At 41.0% G+C, this 22,134-nt stretch overlaps 1 protein-coding gene across 4 annotated transcripts in view; it reads right to left on the reverse strand.

The window, feature by feature from the left end:
• The window catches only part of MAP4K4 (mitogen-activated protein kinase kinase kinase kinase 4), a 132,910-nt gene that overhangs the window by 51,401 nt on the left and 59,375 nt on the right, over nt 1-22,134 (reverse strand). For all 4 annotated transcript variants that reach the window (XM_083735426.1, XM_083735429.1, XM_083735428.1 and 1 more), the window contains 3 exons: nt 20,692-20,748; nt 3,579-3,704; nt 1,862-1,972 (listed from right to left, as the gene is read on the reverse strand). In XM_083735426.1, coding sequence (XP_083591552.1) covers nt 1,862-1,972; nt 3,579-3,704; nt 20,692-20,748 — 294 coding nt within the window. The remainder of the gene's footprint in view (nt 1-1,861; nt 1,973-3,578; nt 3,705-20,691; nt 20,749-22,134) is intronic.

Consider the following 22,134-nt stretch of genomic DNA (forward strand, 5'->3'; position numbering starts at 1 on the left):
TAATACTGTTCCCCACAAAGAATGCGGACTTGACCTCTGGAATATACTGCTACAGAAGCAGCGGTGGCCATAATTAATAAACAAAATGCCTCCGTGATCTGTTTTGGTAGTAGGTCCGTGCAATTTGGGAGGGAAGGATTTATCCATTCTAGAAAAGGTTTGATATTACCTAGAAGTTTAAAACTTCCAAAGCTCTACTGCAGGGTTTCCCAAACTTGGGTCTCCAGCTGTGGACTACAATCCCATGGCCACCAGTCCTGCTAGCTAGGGATGATGGGAGTTGTAGTCCAACAATAGCTGGAAAACCAGGTTTGGGGAACTCTGCTCTACTGAATCAAGCTTCAGTCCTGCCAACCAACAATCAGGCGGCGGCCTTTTACCACCACCTATTCTGATACACCAACCGCAGCCTCTCATTGGAGGTAAATGGTCTATCCATTGTTACATACAGTATGGTAATCAGGCACTCTACACAGACCTGCCCTTGAAAAGAAGGTCCAAAAAAAAATTGTGTGTGGTGCTAAACACATTCCTAGCCCTATCACTTGTATGGATGGACCACAATTTACTATTATAGTGGTGCTGATAAGGTTCCAGTAGCTGCCAAAGCACAACAGATAATTTTCCTTTTAAGGAACATCTTCCAGGAACTGATTCTCATTTGTTGTAGGAAAGCATTTCTATGTCAATACACCTTGCAACAGGATTGATGGATTTATCAGGTTGAGGGAATACTGCCTTGCTTGTTTTATGATTATTATTTAACACAATCTGGATTTTATTCTATATTTAAGATTATTCTGAGCACGCAAGTAGATTTTTAAGTGTTAAAAACCCCAAAACATTATGGAAGGTCCCAGATTCCAAACAGCACTTAAGGCAGGATTCCAAAGTAGGCAACAAATCCCCTCTAATAGGTTGGAGGAGCACAAGGCAGGGCTTTACCTACACGCTGAAAGTAACGAAGCAGCAAGAGAGCATTCTACTGGTAATCCATGCTGTTTTACACACACTTAAGGGTTCAGATTTGAGCAGTACTGAGGTAGAGATTTGGGCTGCTCCTATATTTTGAGTATGAACTTTATCTTAGTGTTCCATTTGGCGCCAGACGTTATCCAGGAAAATTAACACAAAGGGAAATGTTTGCGCCACTGCAAACGGGTACGGGTTAAAACAGAACTGCCTTCTCTTGCGTTCATGGTTTTAACAATGGAAAGGCAGCATGCAAATAAAATGACGTATGTATGTATCCAAATTTGAGCTTCGGTATTGCTTTACAGAAGAAGAAACCACATACAAAAAAGGAAGAGTAACACTTGTGCCAAAGAAAACAGAAGAAGGCCAGCATGCAGTCCTTTTTATTGATCCACCACCTGGCTGCATGACCCAGAGAAACCACCCTGCGCTAGCCCTGTGAAGTGGATGAAGAAAACATATGCTGTATTTTAATATCCATCGCAATTTACAGATTTGCAGACAACGATGGGAGCAGCCCTTGGCCATATGTTTTGACTGTACTTCAGCCATTTGGAAAACATTCTTCTCCGCTGGTAATCAGGCTGCTGTCTACTCCCAGAGGTCTATTTTGCGTTAGAAGCGAAGCATCAGACCCCACCACTTAGTACGGATTCTAATGCACATAGCCTATGTTAAAATGATTATCTAACCGTTGGCTTAAGTTTGGTTTAATTTTTTTTAAAAAATGATTAACATTCAAGAACTGCTTTAACCCTGTGTCCCGTGTCACAGGGTTAAAGCCATGTACTTCACTGCCAATTCACTGGAAATTAATGCAGAAATTAAATCTCGCCATTTTTGTTTCGTTTTTTGAAAAGAAAAAAAATGCTTCTAATTTCCTTACCCTAAGAATTTCTCTGGAGATGTAGGCTATCCAGTCCTCCTTCAAAGTATTTCCTTTCGTATTCTTCACAAGGTCTGTAATAGAGCCTGCACCACAAAACTCCATGACAAGCTACAAAAGACAGAGGGCAAAAAAATAATAATGAGTCAATATATGATAGAAATATCAGTGATAAAGCTGCACTGCAACAAAGCTTATTGGACAATTAAGGAAGGCAAGCAATCATATCAGCCAAGGTGGATCTTAATCTATATTCCTTTAACATCAATACATTCATTTATTAGCTTCCAGAGAACAAAGATGTTCACATTACTTAATGTATGGCATGTATATAGTAGTAACAGGTGACTAAACCAAAGACTGCTAGATTGTTTGGATATTGAAAAGTTCTGCCTCAGAATGGCAGATGAAGATGATGGATTTTTGGGAGCTAGCCGACCTGACCGGAAGAGTCCATGACCAGAAGGAGGAGGAATACCAGGAGGAATGGATGAAATTCAAAGACTATTTAGCTAAATATGCTAAGATAATTTAAATAGAAATACTTGCAATTACCAGATTGGCTTAGGATTTAAATATGTGATGTTATAGAATAGTATGTTTAAAGTTAATATGGAAAGAAAGAAAGATGTTACTTGACTAAGTAAATTTTATGAGAAATTAGTTTTGGAAAACTATTACAATGATATACATTGAAATTCAGCCAGGGGGATTCGAGGAAGTCATTCAACAATGTTAACAAAAGTGGAATTATTACAGTTAGGATTTATGTTTGTTTGTTTGTTTATAAATTTGGAAAATCAATAAAAAATTTGAACAACAAGAGAAAAGTTCTGCCTCAATGAGCAAGGCAAAAAAACAGATCCTAGCACACACATGCTCTCTCTCTTTTGCCTTGAATTTCTAGAATGCCAAGACACGTGGTGTTCTAAAATTTGAGGGCAAGGACACAAACTTGCCCCATCAATTGACATTACAAGCCAAATCAGTCTCCACCAGGACTAGGGCATCTGTGGCTTCCCAGGTGTCAAATGACTGCAACTCCTATTATTTGTAACTAATGGCCATGGGTCAGCTAGGGCTGGTGGGAGTTGGGAGTTCAACAAAATCTGGAAGGCCACAAGTTTCCCAACCCTGCTCTATACCACTAAGCTACAATCCTATTCCCATTTACCTGCGTGTGTAAACAAGGCTCACTGAACTAAGCGAGATTTGTGGACAGCACGAAAGGATTATTTGCAGAAAAATAAAATGCTCATATTCCTCTCTGTTGCATTTTTTTTTGCTGGAGTTACTGGGTGTGCTTCCTGACTGGAAGGAGACAAAACTAGAAAAGCAGTTCATGCAGAGATGCAATGGGAAGTCTCTCAAGGGAGAGATGGAAGAGCCAGTTGATGCTGATCATCCCAAGCACAGGCTAACTTGCTTAGCCCAGCTCAATCACACAAACACGAAAAACCTAGCAGAACTATTTTCCTAGTTAAAATCCTAGAACAGTAAGTGCTTCTTTCATGTGAATTTATGCAAACTCTTCACATTTCTACCAAGCATTAAAGAGGGAGTGTTTAAGGGAACAAAATTATACATGATTTTAAAGATTAAATTCTCTTTTGCGTTTTCCTGCTCTGCTAGTGAGCGTAGCATTAAGCATTCAGGATATTTTTGCTGGGAATCGAGCATTTAGTTGCAATTCACATTTCCTTGTGAACATGCTTACCCATAGTTGGTCGTCATGTCCTGGAGGACTTTTCTTAATAAAAGCACCGTAGTAAGTTGCAATATTTCTATGATGGGAATATTTCTTCAGCATGTTTATCTCCAGCTTGATTTCTTCTTCTTCGTCCTTTTTAGGGGGGAAATAGATAGATATGTGTTTATATGAATGTATCTACTGCAGTATTTGTGGAGCGCACACCCTCCAAAATATATCTCCCCCATTAACCTCAGAGCAGCAGCACAAAATTATCCCATCCTGTGGAAATCCTGGGTGGGTTGAGCACTTGGCAGAGGAAAACAACTAACAGGTTCCGCCCAATGAATTAAAAGCCAGATCTAGCATTAGTAGTGCAATTCGCTGCCTGTTCCACCCACCTGCCCTTTTGTATAGGCTTTCAAAGATCTGATCAAGTGTGCTACTATTAGATTGTTTGACCTGTGTTTAGTTTTGCTTTCAAATAATCTTAGCTTCTTGTTACTTACAAACTGGGGGATCCTGACTTACAATACACAATGGCTAAGCAAGCCAACTTCAAACCAACTAAATACAATTCTGCATCTGTAAACTCTCGTGGCGATTTTAATGCAGCTGGCATCAATTATCGCTTTAAAGCCCTTACTGTTGGGCCTGAAATGCTGTCCCGCACATGTCCTCTGTATTCATGACATGACTCCAGCTTTAATTTGTGACAGCCCATCTTATTACTGAGAACTACAGCAGCAAGCTACATTTTCCGCGCTATAAACGATACTACTGTGTACGTTTCAGTTTTGCTCTACAAAAGGGAAATTTCAACCAAGAACAAATCCACACACATTTCCAAAATTCATGTGCCCTGGCTGCTAAGAGAGTCACAGCATATTAGCAGCGTTGTGTGCCTAGGACAACAGACCTTGCCCAAACACACATGCGCACACAATACAGTTGCCTTGAGATATGATCTACAGCAGTGACATCTGGTGGTTACTGTACATCACTGACTAGCAGTTTCCAAAAATGCAAGTACATTGCAATTCATTAACGTCAATCTGCTCCCTTGCCCATCTTTCCCCTCTCCCTCATATAAGAGTGCATGTTGAGAATAAAGTATCTTGTTCCCTCACATTTCTATTTGTCTCTTGGACCTCTCGTAAGAGCTTAATGAGGTGACTAATGAATAATGGACCCAAAAATACCAATCCGGCTAAAAACAGCAGCATGCAAGAACGACGGGAAAACAGAAATAAATTTTTCAAACAAGGTAAGTATGATGTTCAAATTAATTAGGAAAACATCGGCACCAAAGCTTAAAACGTTTTCAATGGTGCAATAAAAGAATGGGCATCTGATTAGCTCCTTGAATTAGAATTTATTCTCATTCCTACATAATCTTTTAAACATATTTTTTACATTGACTTCCTAGCATAAGCAGCATGATTATGATAAAAACAGTACCCTTGATTGGCAGTGTAGGCTTTTTGTTTACGGGCATTTCATTATACATTGACACACAAGACTAGACCACATTCGTCTGATTCAGCAACTAACGTCCCACAGCTCATACGCAAATCCAGCGAGGCACTGAACCTATGCTTTCAATACAGCTGCATCATAAGTGCAGATGTCTCAAGTATGAGAAGCCTGTCAGCCAACCTTTCGCATGGCAGCTGTAGCATGAGAAAATGTGACTGCCAGCAGAGACCAAAGAAACCAAGGGTAGGTTCTACAACATGATTTGTATGATCATTCCAGTTTCCAAGCAGAGCACTTGGAAGACTTGAAAGAGAGATTCCCGATTTGGACCAATGGTAACATCTCCAGGGCCCTCTTATTTGCTCTTTGGACCAGAAAACGTTCAGAAGGTCTCTTATACCCCTTTCTCTTTTACAGCACAAAACAAGCCCATTATTTAGCTGGAAGAGACGTCCTCAGAGACCTGTGTCTTGGATGAAAGGCAGAGTGCATATGAAGCAAAGCCAAAATAAATAATGGGAGCAAGGTGCCATGGAATTATCACAAGAGTTAATCCAAAGTTGCTGCTTTTTAAGCCTCTGTGTGACACCTTGAACAATGACAAAAGCTGGTGCCAGGAGAACCTCCATTGAGAAGGCTTTGCATGATTAGGATAAAACAATCGGGGTCTTATTGGGGTACCCCACTTCTGATGGAGACGGCAGTTCTATTATGTCACACGGTGCTGATCTTAAAGCATAGGGTAAAGCTAATATGGGAGGAGACTATTTGGATGTTGCAGTAAATTATGTCTAGAGGAAATCTCTAGGCAAACGAGAACCAGGGAGTGTACACAGCCACAGTCTGAACCAGTACAGTATCATGCCATAATTTGTTACCGAAAACTATCTACAATGCTGGAAGTATACAAACCATAATAAATGCAGTGCTAAAATATTAAATAATAGAAAGAACACATAAATTGGAAATAAAAAACCTTTATTGCCCAATAAAGAAATTTATAAACCAGTAGCATGCATCAGAAACACTATTTTTTTGCTTAAAACTTTGCATCTTTTTTTAAAAATGTATAGTTCAGGCATAGGCAAACTCGGCCCTCCAGATATTTTGGGATTTCAACTCCCATCATCCCCAGATAACAGGACCAGTGGTCAGGGATGATGTTTCCCATTATGTAATGGAGAACATAATGAAAGGATACTAATAAAATCAGTATGTTAACAGTTCATTGCCTTTTATCTCAAAATTTAAACAATACAGGGATTTATATTTAATATAAACACCATTGTATACATTATTGATTCCCCCTCTGAAATATTTTAATTCATCCACTTTGAGTTATTTCAAAGCATGCAAATTTAATGCCATGTAATTTTACCATTTTGTTTGCTAAATATTTACAGCTTGCATGTAAATTAGATACCAATACGTTTAGGGAACCAGGTTTGCTTTTTGGGCACAATTCAAAGATTTACAAACTTCATATTGCAATGGGGTTCGGGGGAGTAAACTGGCCACCAGCTCTGGCCTAATCACCTTTCATAATACATTTCCTTAAGTGGCTTAAAAACAAGTTGCTCCTTATTTAGTGGTTTAAAAGGGATACTATATTGTTCACCATTGATAGGCCCTCTCTCTGGGGTATAGAAGCCAGCCAGGGCGTGATAATGCCATTTGCAAAGAAAATTAACTCTCTGTATCACAGTATCACTGAGAAAGGACAATAAAATAAGCATAAAGATAAAAGGGAAACTTCAAACAATAGGCAGCTAGGTATTTTATGGGACTATAAGCAGCGCCTGAAGCAAGGGTTAGCAGAACTGCGCAAGCACATGTTGGAACCATTTCCATGTACCAGAGCCAAAACACTTGCACAATACTGGTTTTGTTGTCACTGATAATGCAACCACCTGCTGCGATTTTCCTAACGGTGGCGGCTTCCCCTCCCTCTTTTGTTTCACTTCTCTCACTTGGCCTCCAATTCTTCACCTCTTAACAGTGCAACATTTGATACAGAAGGATGAAATGCAAACAAGAAAATAACTCTCTCATATGAACGAAATAAGTGCGCAGTTGGATCTGTGAAAATACATCCCCCCACAAAAAAAGAAAACAATGTCTTCTCACAAACTTCTAAAGTTATCATACAGGATTTACCATGATAGTGCAGAAAACCTTATACTGATTTTAGTCATAAATAACCAGATGGGCAACAACCTCATTTAGTTAAGGATAATTCCTGACTATCTAGGACAGGCATAGGCAAACTCGGCCCTCCAGATGTTTTGGGACTACAACTCCCGTTATCCCTAGCTAACAGGACCAGTGCTCAGGGATGATGGGAGTTGTAGTCCCAAAACATCTGGAGGGCCGAGTTTGCCCATGCCTGATCTAGAACATAGATGACAGCTATGACAACACTGACATGGCCATTCGCACAGTGACAAATGAGATGGAATCCTTAACAGCCCTCATTACAGAGCCTAGTGCTAAATAACCTAATTTGGCTGCTATCAACCAGAGTTGGTTTTAGATCCCAAAACAAGAGGGTGGTAGACAACTTATTGATACTGCTAGTTCAACACAATGGGAGTTTGATCAAACACAGCCCTATGGAATCAATGTCCCTATGGAAAAGTGGCAAATTACCAAAGGCGTTCAAAGCTCCACCCAAAACGCTTATGGCTTCTTTGGGAAGGGGCCGATTTCTGGAGTTGCCTTCAAATGTGGGGACACATTATTTCAGTAATGAAGTGGCTGCTGTATGTACATTTATTGTGCCAGTTAGCAGTATTTGAGAAAGACCCTCATTCATGCATGGTTTGTTTTTGTTCTCTCTCTCTCTCTCTCTCTCTCTCTCTCTCTTATTCTGTATTCCCTAAATGCATACAGGAGTATTGTGTTCCCTTTAGTTGCTCAGGAATGCTATGGAAGTGTTCTTCCTATCAAGTCTTTTTTTCTTTCTTACTTTCATTTAAAAGCTTTGCTCAGACTCCAGACAAAAAATACACACAATGTCACCACTACCACAATGGCTTCTGTCGAGAGAAAAAACGGGAGGAAATGCAGCAGACAGAGGGATAAACTCCAAGACTTTTTTAACTAGAGAGGACAAGGAGTGAACTAGGGACCTTATGCATGCAAAGCATGTGATTACTGCTGAGCTATGACTCCTCTCACTGTTCTCCCAAGTTCCAATTTATTCAGATAATCAACTGTTTCCATGCTGCTGTATATACTAGATCAGGCATAGGCAAACTCTGTCCTCCAGATGTTTTGGGACTACAACTCCCATCATCCCTGACCACTGGTCCTGTTAGCTAGGGATGATGGGAGTTGTAGTCCCAAAACATCTGGAGGGCCAAGTTTGCGTATGCCTGTACTAGATGCAAGAGAAAGAAAACACTATCTCCACAAAATGAATAACGTGAGAAAGGCATTTAGATACAGTACTCGTGTTGTGGAGGTCCGATGCATCATAGATCTGCCAGGCCTGGGTGCTGGAGTGCCACTCCTCTGATAAGACACCAACCAGGCTAGCAAAAGGACTTCCACAGCAATTCTCTATGCACGGACTATGAAACATTTGCTTTAATTTGACCATTAAACCTTGCAAAATTGTGAACATTGATCCACCACTTTCTCTCCAGGACCTAAAGTCCCTTGTTGTTTGTGAACATTCAGTGTTAGAAACTGAGATAGAACAGCTATTCACCTTATGGCTCCCAGCACCTAGGTTGCAGGCACCAAAACAGAATAGCTAGTTGCTCCTTTTTTGCTAAATTTGATTTCTGTACTGCTTTCTGAACATGCTCAAAGGCTGTTACTTTTACGCACACCATTGCTTGAACCACTTGAGCCACCCTACTGGGCTAAGGAAATAACTCCCACAATATAGCAGTTCTTCATAAATGGCAGTCATTCAATTGTACCAGATAGATAGATAGATAGATAGATAGATAGATAGATAGATAGACAGACAGACAGACAGACAGACAGACAGACAGACAGATGATATCCCTGCATTGGCAGGGGTTGGACTAGATGACCCTTGGGGTCCCTTTCCAACTTTATGATTTTATGACTAGCCAAATTTATTCGAATCCCTGCGGCGGGGTGCGCTCCCGCTGCTCGGTCCCAGCGCCTGCCAACCTAGCAGTTCGAAAGCACCTCCGGGTGCAAGTAGATAAATAGGGACCGCTTACCAGCGGGAAGGTAAACGGCATTTCCGTGTGCGGCTCTGGCTCGTCAGAGCAGCGATGTCACGCTGGCCACGTGACCCGGAAGTGTCTCCGGACAGCGCTGGCCCCCGGCCTCTTAAGTGAGATGGGCGCACAACCCCAGAGTCTGTCAAGACTGGTCCGTACGGGCAGGGGATACCTTTACCTTTACCTTAAATTTATTCAAATTACAATGAAAGCTAGGATTAGAGAACTCCAGTTTTCATATTTGAAATTTTATAAAATAAATATGAAAACTGGAAATATCTCAAATATATGAAAGCTTTCCTGCAACCCACATCCGTATGTTCATTATTTCCTCTGGGGTTCTGGACTAGTAGAGGGCTGTTCCTCTATTAGACTCTATTAGTAATATACACTTGGCATAACTCTTGAGAACACAAATGTAGCCTGTGAATTTACAGAGATACGTGTAAATATATATTAATCAATTAAGATGTAACAACATGTACAATGTGCATGAAATGGATATCATCCATAGCCAAGAGCCACATGCATGCATTTCTTCGAAAAAGTCTCCATTTGCCACTCAAGAATAGTGAACACCAGCTGAGCATAAATCCAGAAGGCATAATCTTCAAAATTATCAGAGTATTAAAAAAGAAATATAATTCTCAATCTGACATGGAAGACTTTTGTAAAAATGCATCCGGTTATTGCTTTTGAAAGATGTCCGTTTCGTGTACATGTTGTTACAACTTGATTAATATATTTACATTTATTCAGAATGTCAACTTGGTATTATCTATAGAGACCTACTTACTAGCTATTGTGGCTATGATATATTCCATTGTGCTTTATGTAGGGGTAGAATTATATGCATAGCCTACGCTGACTCCTTTTGTTTTCTTAGATCATTAGTCAGTCAGGAAACATATACTCTTGTTTTGTTTTTGATAGCTATAACAGAGTACAAAAGCACTTTCACAGAGTTGCCAGTATCCTTAGACCAGTTGCCAGTTTACAGCAGCACAGCTGCCAGCCATACACTGAAACCTTGCAGCTAACATGGGAAGGTAATCAACAATGAACAGAGTCACAAGGTGTTCATGTCTGTCTGTCGCAGACATGACATCATACAGGCAGGACACTGCTGACAATCAACAGCCATCTTCAGTTACCATACCTGCTTAAGAACAGCAGACAAAAGAGGCATTTATTAATCAGACCAAAAAAAAAAAAATCCCATTCACACCCAAAGGCCATTTCATCACAGATATGCTCACAGACCAAACCAGATAAGAACTGAACACTTAACATCCCACTAATTTCTAAGGGAGGAACTTTCTCTACCAAAGTCAATCAGACCTTAAGAATATTTTTCAGGAGATATTATCAGCTCAGTGCTGAGCGCATCAACTCCAACAGGAAACCATAGAGCTTCCAGCAAGGTGATGCACCTAATAAGACATTCTACCTGGCATGTCTATGGAAAGGAGGTGAAGGAAACAACAGGAAGCTCGCAGAGGCAGCCATATAAGGACTGCAACAGAAATGGTTGCGTTTGTTTTTGTTTAAGTGATGGGTGGTGGAGCAACAGCAATCTTACTTTGGTGGCAGGGGCAGCAGCAGCAAATTTTGGAGGGTAATTTTGGCAGCAGTTGTCAATGACAGCTGGCAAGCTGGGTGTGGGTGGCGCTGTGGTCTAAACCACTGAGCCTCTTGGGCTTCCCGATCATAAGGTTGGCGGTTCGAATCCCCGTGACGGGGTGAGCTCCCATTGCTCTGTCCCAGGGCCTGCCAACCTAGCAGCTCAAAAGCATGCCAGTCCAAGTAGATAAATAGGTACCGCTGAGGCGGGGAGATAAATGGCATTTCCGTGCACTCTGGTTTCCGTCACGGTTTAGTCATGCTGGTCACATGACCTGGAAAGCTGTCTGTGGACAAACGCCGGCTCCCTCGGCCTGAAAGCTAGATGAGCGCTGCAATCCCATAGTCGCCTTTGATTGGACTTAACTGTCCAGGGGTCCTTTACTGTTTGTTTTTTTAACAGAAAAGGGGAAAGGACTACACACACCCCATGAATTGCCTGCCAGTGGGACAGAAAATATAATTTCCATGCAGAAGGTCTCAGGTTCAGTCCCTGACTATCTCCAGGTAGGGTGAGGAGACAAACCCATCTGAAATCCTGGATAGCGACTACCAGTCAGTTTTGCCAGTACTTAGCTAGATGAACTTATGCTTTGACTCTAAGAACCTATGTCCCTGTCATTACTGCTAGCCTCCCAACCAGGATAAGAAACCAGTTTCAGGTGCATTGTGTATTAGACACTTGGGGGGGGGGGGTGTTATGCCTGATTCAAACTCTGGTTATTGCCAACTATGAAGTGCAGGATGGAATAATTTGTGTAGAGTGGAAAGGATGGAAACTGTGAGCATGCTCAAGCCCACTGCATATTCCTGATGGCCAAACTATCATCTGTCCATGAATGCCTTAAAATAGGCTGCAGAACCGGTTTACCTGAAGCTACAGCATAAATACGGAGAAGTGTTCTATTTTAATCCTCTCTCCCAAAATACAACGTCTCAAATTCAAATCTTAATTCATAATGTAGAAACATGCATTAAGATCTTTTCTAAAGGCATGTAATGTGTTTCCTACAAATTATTTTGTTTCCTTTTGTTTGGCAGATACGGTAGATCAAGCTAAATTGTGGCCAAGCAGCTTGATGCTGAAGACTGCACCCAGGAAGGCAGATAGCATCACAGCTAGTGACAGGAAATGATCATTTATAGATCAGCTGCCTCTTGCTTACCATTTAAACAAAATTGCATGAACAAAATTTGTCAGGGTGTGTCTCCAAAGGGTGATCTATGGATTGCAATCTTCAGGACGGTTCTATAAATGGAATCGGAAAACAGTGGCCCATTTTCTCTGCAGGAAGTGATGCATAACGTTTATATTAGAAAACGAAGCATGCATGAAATATATTGAATTTAAATTATTCTACACAGAAATAATATGATTTTTTCCCTGTCAGCAAGACAGCTTCCAGCAGCCAGTGAATCTTCTTGCAAGAATGCTTCAATTGCGCATAAGTACACATCAGAATAATCCAAACACGAGATGTAAAAATAGAATCCCCTCTATGTATTCATAATCAGTATTTTGCCAAATGTTTACAGAAAAATCCCTAAAGGATCTCATGAGAAGACAGTTCATAAATAGAAAGGAGGGGTGACACAAGTATGATAAAATTCAACCCCATCCTTATTTGACCAACAGGTCAGAATCTGTTGCCTACTTGCACATCTTTAGTTTTAAATGCAGCCTGAGTCCTCAAACATTACTAGCCAGCGAGGATTTTTTTAACTAACCTGTTTCTGTGAAGGCCGCAGAGGAAGGAAAGTGCTTTATTAGGTAAGCCAGCATGGAAACACAGGATATTCGGTGGGGTGTTTGTTTTTTTAAACACCTTTGACTGAATAGGCTGGTGAAAGGCAGATATAACTGAGGGATAAGCTCTCCTTACTGCAAAGCCAGCATGGAGACCAAATAGACTGGAAATTAAACTATACTTTAAACTATACTTTAAACTATACTTCCAATACTAGGAAGGAGTGGAGAATGACTAGTGGCTGCTTGGAGCAAGCGTTCAAAACTCCCGTTGTTCTTTTTATTATTATTATTATTATTATTATTATTATTATTATTATTATTATTAGAATATTTTTTTTATTAACCGACCAATCACATCAAATCAAACCAAATTACATAAATTCCAAATTACACAGCTGAAGTTTTAATTTTTCTTGGGAGTACCCATATTTCAAGTTCCGAAGGGGATCCAATCAACTTCTTGCTTCTTACTGCTGTTTTAATGTCCACAAATCTAACCTTATGATGTTCACAGTACTATCCAGTCCTTTCTTATTGTTTTTCCACATCTCTTGTTGTTATTTTCATATATTTTTCCTTTCTCTTTGTGACCTCTGATAGTCTCCACAAGCTAGTTAGAACAGTTTGTAATCCTGCGTGGATATTTTTTTTTTTATCCAGTAGCCATATCCAGACGTTTTCCATATAACATCACTTCCATACATCAAAACAGTCTTAGTGTCATTAATCTTCACCAATCTGCCTCCTTTCTCAAAACCTCTGAGGAGATTCACCAGGAATGCAGTCTGAAAACAGGTCCGTTCCTCCTCCCGGCTATAAATCCTTTGGCAAGATGGCGACTCCAAATTAATTGCTGCGCCATTCCAAAAGCTCTTATTGCTTCTCGATCTCCATAAAGCATACTTTTGGTTAAAGTTTATCTCCACACAGACCTTAATCATCCTGCTTGGGTCAGTTCAACCGACGATTCTAATGAGGAGGGGTTCTTGTAAATCACAGAAGGAAAGTAAAAAAGGTTCCCCCCCCAAAAAAAAAACTCCCATTGTTCTAGGCATGTTTTGCAACAGGCAATTTCATTAATGCAAGCAGTTTCTGGGCTCTGGGTGCAGTACTGCACCTAAGATTTCAGAATAAAACTGCCACTACTAGAAGGAATGGAAGACCTTTTTCTGCCTCCCCACTTCCAGCCACTCTCTGAGGATGGGAGAAGGGACCCTCACAAGAATATTAGGGGAGTTGGGCAGGGGAAGCAAGGCTTCAGATGTGGACTAGACCATGTGAAAAATGAACACAAGATTTTAGCTGCAATTCATTCATTTTCAACTTTGTATTGTTATAAAAAAAAGTGCACCTAGACACACCATTGCAGAACCCATAACCTAGGTTTAAGGTGTCATTTAGCTCCTAGCTTTCATAGCGGGCAGTGCTGTGATCTAAACCACAGAGCCTAGGGCTTGCCGATCAGAAGGTTGGCAGTTCAAATCCCCGCGACAGGATCAGCTCTCGTTGCTTGGTCCCTGTTCCTGCCAACCTAACAGTTCGAAAGCACGTCAAAGTGCAAGTAGATAAATAGGTACCGCTCCGGCGGGAAGGTAAACGGTGTTTCCATGTGCTTCTCTGGTTCGCCAGAAGCGGCTTAATCATGCTGGCCACATGACCCAGAAGCTGTCTGCAGACAAATGCCAGCTCCTCGGCCTATAGAGCGAGATGAGCGCCGCAACCCCAGAGTCATTCATGACTAACAGTCAGGGGTACCTTTACCTTTTTCATATCTCAGTTTCTAACACTGTCTGGAGCCTGTGTTATGTAGCACCTGACAGTCCAGTTAATAAAAATCACATCATTTATATAGTATACTGTATGAGCTTCTGATGTGGGTTAGATGGCAAGGATGGTTTGAGGCAGACACCCCTCCAACTTGTCCAAGGCTGAATTAACAACTAAGGTGGCTTCACAGCTCACCCATTCAATAAGAAGAAGAAGAGGAAGAGTTTGGATTTGATATCCCGCCTTTCACTCCCCTTCAGGAGTCTCAAAGCGGCTAACAACCTCCTTTCCCTTCCTCCCCCACAACAAACACTCTGTGAGGTGAGTGGGGCTGAGAGACTTCACAGAAGTGTGACTGGCCCAAGGTCACCCAGCAGCTGCATGTCGAGGAGCGGAGACACGAACCCGGTTCCCCAGATTATGTGACTGCCGCTCTTAACCACTACACCACACTGGCTCTCATTATAATTATACCATAGTGCTCTCAAGCTGGAATCATGAGAGTGTCAGGGGACCATGGTCCAGCAATAGATAAGGTTTTTTTAAAAAAAAATACATTTGTAGTCCTCCCTTCCTCCAAAAAGCTAGATGGCATACACTCAACACCTTTATTATATTCACAAAGCATATTATATTCACAAAGCTGAGAGAGATGAAAGAGGGTAATTGGCCCAAGATCACCCATCGAGATTCAAGGCTGTTCCTTCTAGATGGGTCATATTACCAGCCAGCAAAGGATGCTTTGGGGGAGGAAGGAAGTTGAGCACATTTGTGTACTCTTTTGGGTATGAGGAAATTAGGTCAAAGGAAGAATGATTTCCTGAGATATGAGAAAGTGGTGACTAAGGATATGACGTGCTCCCACTAACTCATCACCTTGCATTATAAGAAGAGAGTACACTTCACAATAGGATTTACTTATTTATTTTTGGACTATCTAAAACTCCTCTGTGCACCCCCCCTCACTTTAAAATAAAGCTTATACCCAAAATCCCAAAACAGAAGTAAATATATTCTTAAAGAAGGCTAATGCAGAGAATGATACAACACTAATTCTAGGACCACAGGCTAAAGGAAATAATTCTCAGGGGGAGGTGAGGGCTTAAATGTCTAAAAGTAGCTTCTTTGTGCTTCCTGTGCATAGGTTCCCATAGCTACAGCTTCTACATAAAAGGAAAGCATTGGGCTTGTTTCTTTTAGGGGAGGAAAGAATCTACCTCTTGCCATTTCAGCGACAATGCTCCAAAGACATCTTGGCTTAAACTGAATGCTACTGTTGGTGCAAGGGCGAAGGGAGTAAACAACAGCTTAAATCTGGAAGTCAATGGGAATTTCTCCCTCTAGTGAAACATAAAAATATACAGAGAACATGTAGAGTTGCCATGGAGGAAGGAGAGAATCACTCCCAATAATGTGAAAGCATTTACCCTTTTGCCTTTAAAAAAAGAAAATACCACAACCTCCCCTACTCAGAAAACAAGCAAACAAAAAAACCATTCGGTTTTGGGTGGGAAACACAAAAAGGTGACTAGGACATTATACATATTATTAAATTTCCCATGCCTGAATCAATGCCTGAAAAGGGAAGCGCTGTCGCCTTTAAATAAACAAAAAGTTGACTGAATTTCAGGGAAATGAAGTTTTTTGCTTATTCAAAGCAGTAGGAATATTTCCCTCCCTCCTTATCTTTCAAAAAAGCTACAGTTAAGCATCTGCCTGCGGCTTCATTTAAGGCTTAGTTTTTACCTATAAGGACAAAGGACTCTTGTAAACTCTTACGTGTGCACGAGTGTGTGTTTGGGGCGGGGAGTTGTGCAAATACGTTGCCAGTGCTGCCTTACAAAGAGTAACTCTGTATCGCTACTGCTGTGACCTACAGTTGCTCATTAAAGGCTTGATGCTGCCCTGATTCAACATTCCTTGGAACTTGACAGAAAACTTTCAAAGGCTCATTTTCATCCATAGGGAAGTTCGGAATAGACTGCAGCAGCTGAGAGAAATTAATAGGTTTCAGCTGAGGTTAGAGTCCAGTGAGTTCTCTCTTCCCTCTTCACTTCCTAAGTCTGAGAAGGCTCACCCATTCAGTGGCAATCACAATATTATGCATTTTTAAGGCATAGCAGCGTTCGCCTTCATCAGCAAAAACCTGTGAAGTTAAATGCCATGACAACTTCCATACTAACCTCTTTATTATTACGTCATGCGCTTTTGTTTGCCACAGCCTTCCTCATCTGATTCGCTTAGCAGTGTTGCCTACAAAAGCTTAACACTTCAATAAGCCACGATTTGAAATGTTTCTATCCCCCCCCCCCCCGCTCACTGTGACGTAGTTAAGAGAACTGGTCCTTACATTTCAAGAGGAAAGCCAATTTTTAAAGTTGTACTGGAAAGGAATGCAGCTTTAGCTGAAGAGCCAGGAAAGTATTGACAGATTTCAGTGATAGTAGAAAATCTATTCCTGTCACACCTTTGCCACCAGACTAAGTAACTTTTGAAAAACATAATAATTACTTGAGGCAGGCATAGCTGTGTACAGTCGTACCTCCGCTTACGTATCCCTCCGCTTACGTAAACTTCGGGATACGTAAGTGGCAAACCCAGAAATAAATTTCTGGGTTTTTGCTGCACACGCATGCGCAGAAGCGGTCCCTCCAGTTGTGGAAACCTTGGGGTCCGACCGGAGCTCCGGAATGGATCCCGTCCGCAACCGGAAGTAGCACTGTATACAAATCTAATGAAAGTTGACTGTTGGTGGCCAGTGACTCCAAAGTACACAATTAAGTGAGTCTTAAGCGTCAGCTCACAATTCATTCGCCACAAGCAAAACGGTTCACATAGCTGAGACAGACGGACCACACACCCAGTGTTCACATGGCACAATAAACCATAGTTGCCTGCCATGAACATACAAGATGGCTCCTACTTCACTCCTAGCACAAGTGGCAGCACAAACCATGACCCCTGGCTTAGACCTATGTCCACAACAGAGAATGTGGTTTGTTTTGCTCCAAGCAGCAAACCATGATACGTTGTAAACTTTTAACCACTATTTGTTGTGATGTGGAAACTGGGCCACCGTACTCAATTCCATCAGATGTTGCACACAATCTATGGGTACACAGAAGCCTCTTTCACTCACTCCCATGACCCCTCACTGCACATTAATGCAAACAGAATACATAACGCTGGCATGTGAATCAACACTTTAGTCACAACCACGTTTCACGGACAGCTCAGATGGTAGGGCATGAAACTCTTAATATTTCAGGGTTGTGGGTTTAAGCCGTGAGTCTCATGGTCCCTTCCAACTCTACAAGTCTATGATGCCACCTGGCAATTTCTGGGCTTTTGTCAGGAATACTAATTCCATGCATGAGCCTAACAGTGCTTTCAATGGTTGAATAGGGCTTCCGTTGACATAATTGGGGATTGTGCCCTGAAAACCCAAACTCCCAACCTTCAATAAGAGCCAATATATAACCCTCCACTGTTGTAAAAATAAACTTGAAAAAGCTAAACACTGCATACACTGAAGACTCAGACAAGGTGAGCCTATGAAAATTTTCTACAGGTATTTCATCTTCTCCCGCTCCACAGACTTCAGTTTCAAATCCCTGCAGCGAGTGTCTGCAGCAGAATCGCGTTCCTCCAACCTTTCATAATTTTGTGGCCAGAAACAAGCACTCACAGGTGGTATTTAAATAAGTTATTAGCAGTTTAATTCTGCTTGTCATTTACCTCCAACAAATCCAAGTCTGATTGATTTACTAGAGTAGATAAAAATACACTTTGCATACACTAGAGATTTAGACATGGATACGACTCCTGTTCTCAACTTATGCAAGAACAACAACAGCCTGCATCAAAAAACATCATTAACGTAATCCATTTGGACGGTTCAGCCCAAATAAAAGTTATGCTGAACAGACAACCACAAAAGTCACAACAAAATTAAATGAGTGCCACAACATGGGAACATTTGGAGAAAACCCAAACCATGATCCTTCAACAAGCAAGAAGTCTTCATTATCTATACTGAAATGAAAGAGGCATATTATATTGATTTTCATGCAGCATCAAACCAAGCACTGACAACCAAGATTAAGCAATATTGCTTAATAACGTCACACCTGAATTTAATGGATCATGCAGTGAGCGGGACAAGTAATGCTGGCCTGTAAGCTGACCAACAGCAGGTAGTTCTTTCAAAAGGATATTCATTTAACTAAGATGTCCCCACATCTGCTAGGGAAAGATAAGTGTTGCAATCTGTTTTTACATGTGCAGTTTCAAATTCATTATTTGAACAAATGTCATATTTTAATAGTTTCTGCACCATCATTACTTTTAAATTTGGTGTCGGCTTCTTCCTCTTAAAGATAGGTGTTCATTGTATTACTAGGAACTGTGACTTTAAAGCATTTTCCTTTTTAAAAGTATCCGGATAAATTAAAATATTTTACAGTGGCTTGATTTCTCACTTTCACGCCACCCAGAACCTTTTACACAGCCTGGAGGCAGAAATTCCAGCTGCACAAGAATATGTATTTGTTTCAAACTATGACTTTATAAAATTAACACCAAGCATATTCCACAAAGTGTCCTGACCAACCTGTTGGTTTTAAGAGTGAATCACTCCCTAAGAGGGAGGGAGGATCATTCTCTGCAAACAGCCTGACAGCAGAATACTATTGTTCCAAAACCTGAACCCTGTTACCTGCAGGAAGAGACTAAAGAATATATCCTCTGCTGGCGCCACCCAGTGTATCTACTTCTGCCTGTCTATAAAGGAAGACTGTTAAAAAGCCTTACGGCTCCATGGCCAGGTGCACTACTGGCAGGAAAAGGTTTTCTTAATTCATGCATTGATATCTTTAACCATCTACTTTCTGAAGAATGCCTTGCCCCTACATTAATTAGAATTACAGTGGTGCCTCGCAAGACGAAATTAATCCATTCCGCGAGTCTCTTCGTCTTGCGGTTTTTTCGTCTTGCGAAGCACGGCTATTAGCGGATTAGCACTATTAGCGGCTTAGCGGCTTAGAAAAGGGAGGGGGACAGAAAAAACTCGCAAGACATTTTCGTCTTGCGAAGCAAGCCCATAGGGAAATTTGTCTTGCGAAGCACCTCAAAAAACGGAAAACTCTTTCGTCTAGCGAGTTTTTCGTCTTGCGAGGCATTCGTCTTGCGGGGCACCACTGTACTTTAATCGTGAGTCTTTTTATGACAGGCTTCAAGCAAGTTGTCATTGCACATTAATTCCCTCTATATGGGAAGAACGCACTGTTCTTTTTAAAAACAAAAACAAAACAAAACACCCCACATTAAACCATGTTTGGCAAACTCTAGCTTTGTTCTGCTGGTATACCAATATTATACAGAGAATGACTGAGTTCCTATACTTGGAGGAAGCAGCCTTTGCTTGCTGCCTTTTGTTTTGTTTTGTTTTGTTTTGTTTTTAAGTATTGTTAATCCAGATGCTTAGTCTTGCCGGATCTTCAGTTGCATGAGCAAGCACACACCTAACAAAAAACTGGATGTTAAATTCAGAATGAAACAATATTCTGAATGAAGCCTCGGGGGGAGGGGAGAGATTCTCTAAAATTGCCACCCAGAATAGCTAAAAAATTCTGCCAATTAAAATACCTTCTCTTTGAAAAACAAGAAAAGAAGCTTTCATATTGCCGAGTGATTTATATAAATAAATAGGTACTGGAACAGTAGGCTGTTTGGCCCAAAATGATTTTGCACTGCTGAGCTAATAAAACACAGTTGATGAATAAATCTTGCCTGGTTGTAAAATGCAGAATTAACCATTCAGAATTAACCTTCCATTTGATGTTTAAAATATTACTTCTAGATGAAAAACTGGTCTATTTTTTTAATGCCTTTGACTAAAGCTATTAAAGATAAGGGTTTAACTACAGGTGTATATTTTTATCTTTCTGGTTGGGTTAATTTCTCCCCGTTCTCATATGAAGCTGAATCCCCCCGAGTCCATTACAACTACTGCTTTACACTGCTGAATTATGCCAACAATCTGCTCAACATTTTAGCAGATGTTTCTGTGTTTAAGGCCTTTGGGATCTTTATTGGGTCCATTTCCTTTTCAACCTAAAAAGGGTATAGGTTTATTGTGATGACGCCGACATTATCAGATGAGTGCGTGTTTCTTTTCATTTTGGCCCTAATCCAGAGATCTGCATGCATGCTGTTGTGAAGATCTCTCTCCTCCTGAAGAGATTAAGGGTTCAAGGTTGAATAAATTCCTTTTATGCTTTCCTTAAGAAAGGGATGATGACTCTGAACTTACCTCAGTAACATCCATGACTTTGATAGCTGCAAGTTGGCCTGTCTTGACATGTCGACCCTAAGAAAAGAAGAAGGAACCATTAGCCATTCTATTAATGCGTGAAATAAAAGACAACAGAAAAGTTATTCCATTTCCCACAGCATTGCTTTCTCATTAACTCCTCCATTATTATTATTATTATTATTATTATTATTATTATTATTCCTCACCCATCTGGCTAGGCTACTCTGGGCAGTTTACAGCATATATAAGAAATTGTAAAACATCAGACATTAAAAATATCCCAATACTGAGCTGCCTTCAGATGTCTTCTAAAAGTCAGATAGTTGGAAATAGACATCTGATGGGAGGGTGTTCCACCAGGCGGGTGCCACTACTGAGAAGGCCCTCTGCCTGGTTCCCTGTAACCTCACATCTCGCAGTGAGGGAACCGCCAGAAGGCCCTCAGAGATGGACCTCTGCAAAAAATGTGCACGCAACAAAAAGCTGCATCTTAAAACTAGGAGATACAGTGATACCTCAGGCTACATACACTTCAGATTACATACGCTTCAGGCTACAGACTCCGCTAACCCTGAAATAGTGCTTCAGGTTAAGAACTTTGCTTCAGGATGAGAACAGAAATCGTGATCAGGCGGCGCGGCGGCAGCAGGAGGCCCCATTAGCTAAAGTGGTGCTTCAGGTTAAGAACAGTTTCAGGTTCTTAACCTGGGGTACCACTTTAGCTAATGGGGCCTCCCGCTGCCACCGCACAATTTCTGTTCTCATTCTGAAGCAAAGCTCTTAACCCGAGGAACTATTTCTGGGTTAGCGGAGTCTGTAACCTGAAGCGTCTGTAATCCAAGGTACCACTTTACTAAATGCACGTCCAGTTGTTTTGGATGTCTGAATCTGTGGTGTGTGTACAGCAAAGTTTGGATACCTGAATTTTCATATGATGAGTGTTAGGATAGTGGGACCTGCATGCATAACTCCCTTTGTTAAGCTCTTACTTTGTGAAGGTCTAATGATTAGATACAAACAAACTAATCTGAATCTACCCTTGGCAACCCGAGAAATTTCAGTGATTCATGTGTGGTGTGTCACACACATATGTAATGCACCACAAACACACCCACACAACCCTCCCTTTCCAATGCAATTGCAGTGTAACAAGACCAGCTTACAACAGTAAAATCCAACAGTAGTAGGATGGAAATTAAGATAGGCTCAGCAGATAAAATCGTTTTACAGATGAAGGATTGTTGCATAAAAGAAAAAATGTTTCACAATGAGAGGCATCTCACAGGTAAAGATGTTCCACAATCTGTGTATGACCAGAGAGAAAATTCTTTGTCATCAGAACCAATCATTCCTGAGCCATAGGGCCTTCCCAATAGATCTTAGGGAGCAGGTCATCAAAAATGTGTTCAAAATATGCAAAAGCTTCTTTTTTCCAGAACC

Source organism: Podarcis gaigeae (assembly GCF_964106915.1).
Source record: "Podarcis gaigeae genome assembly, chromosome: 4".
NCBI classification, from domain to species: Eukaryota; Metazoa; Chordata; class Lepidosauria; order Squamata; family Lacertidae; genus Podarcis; species Podarcis gaigeae.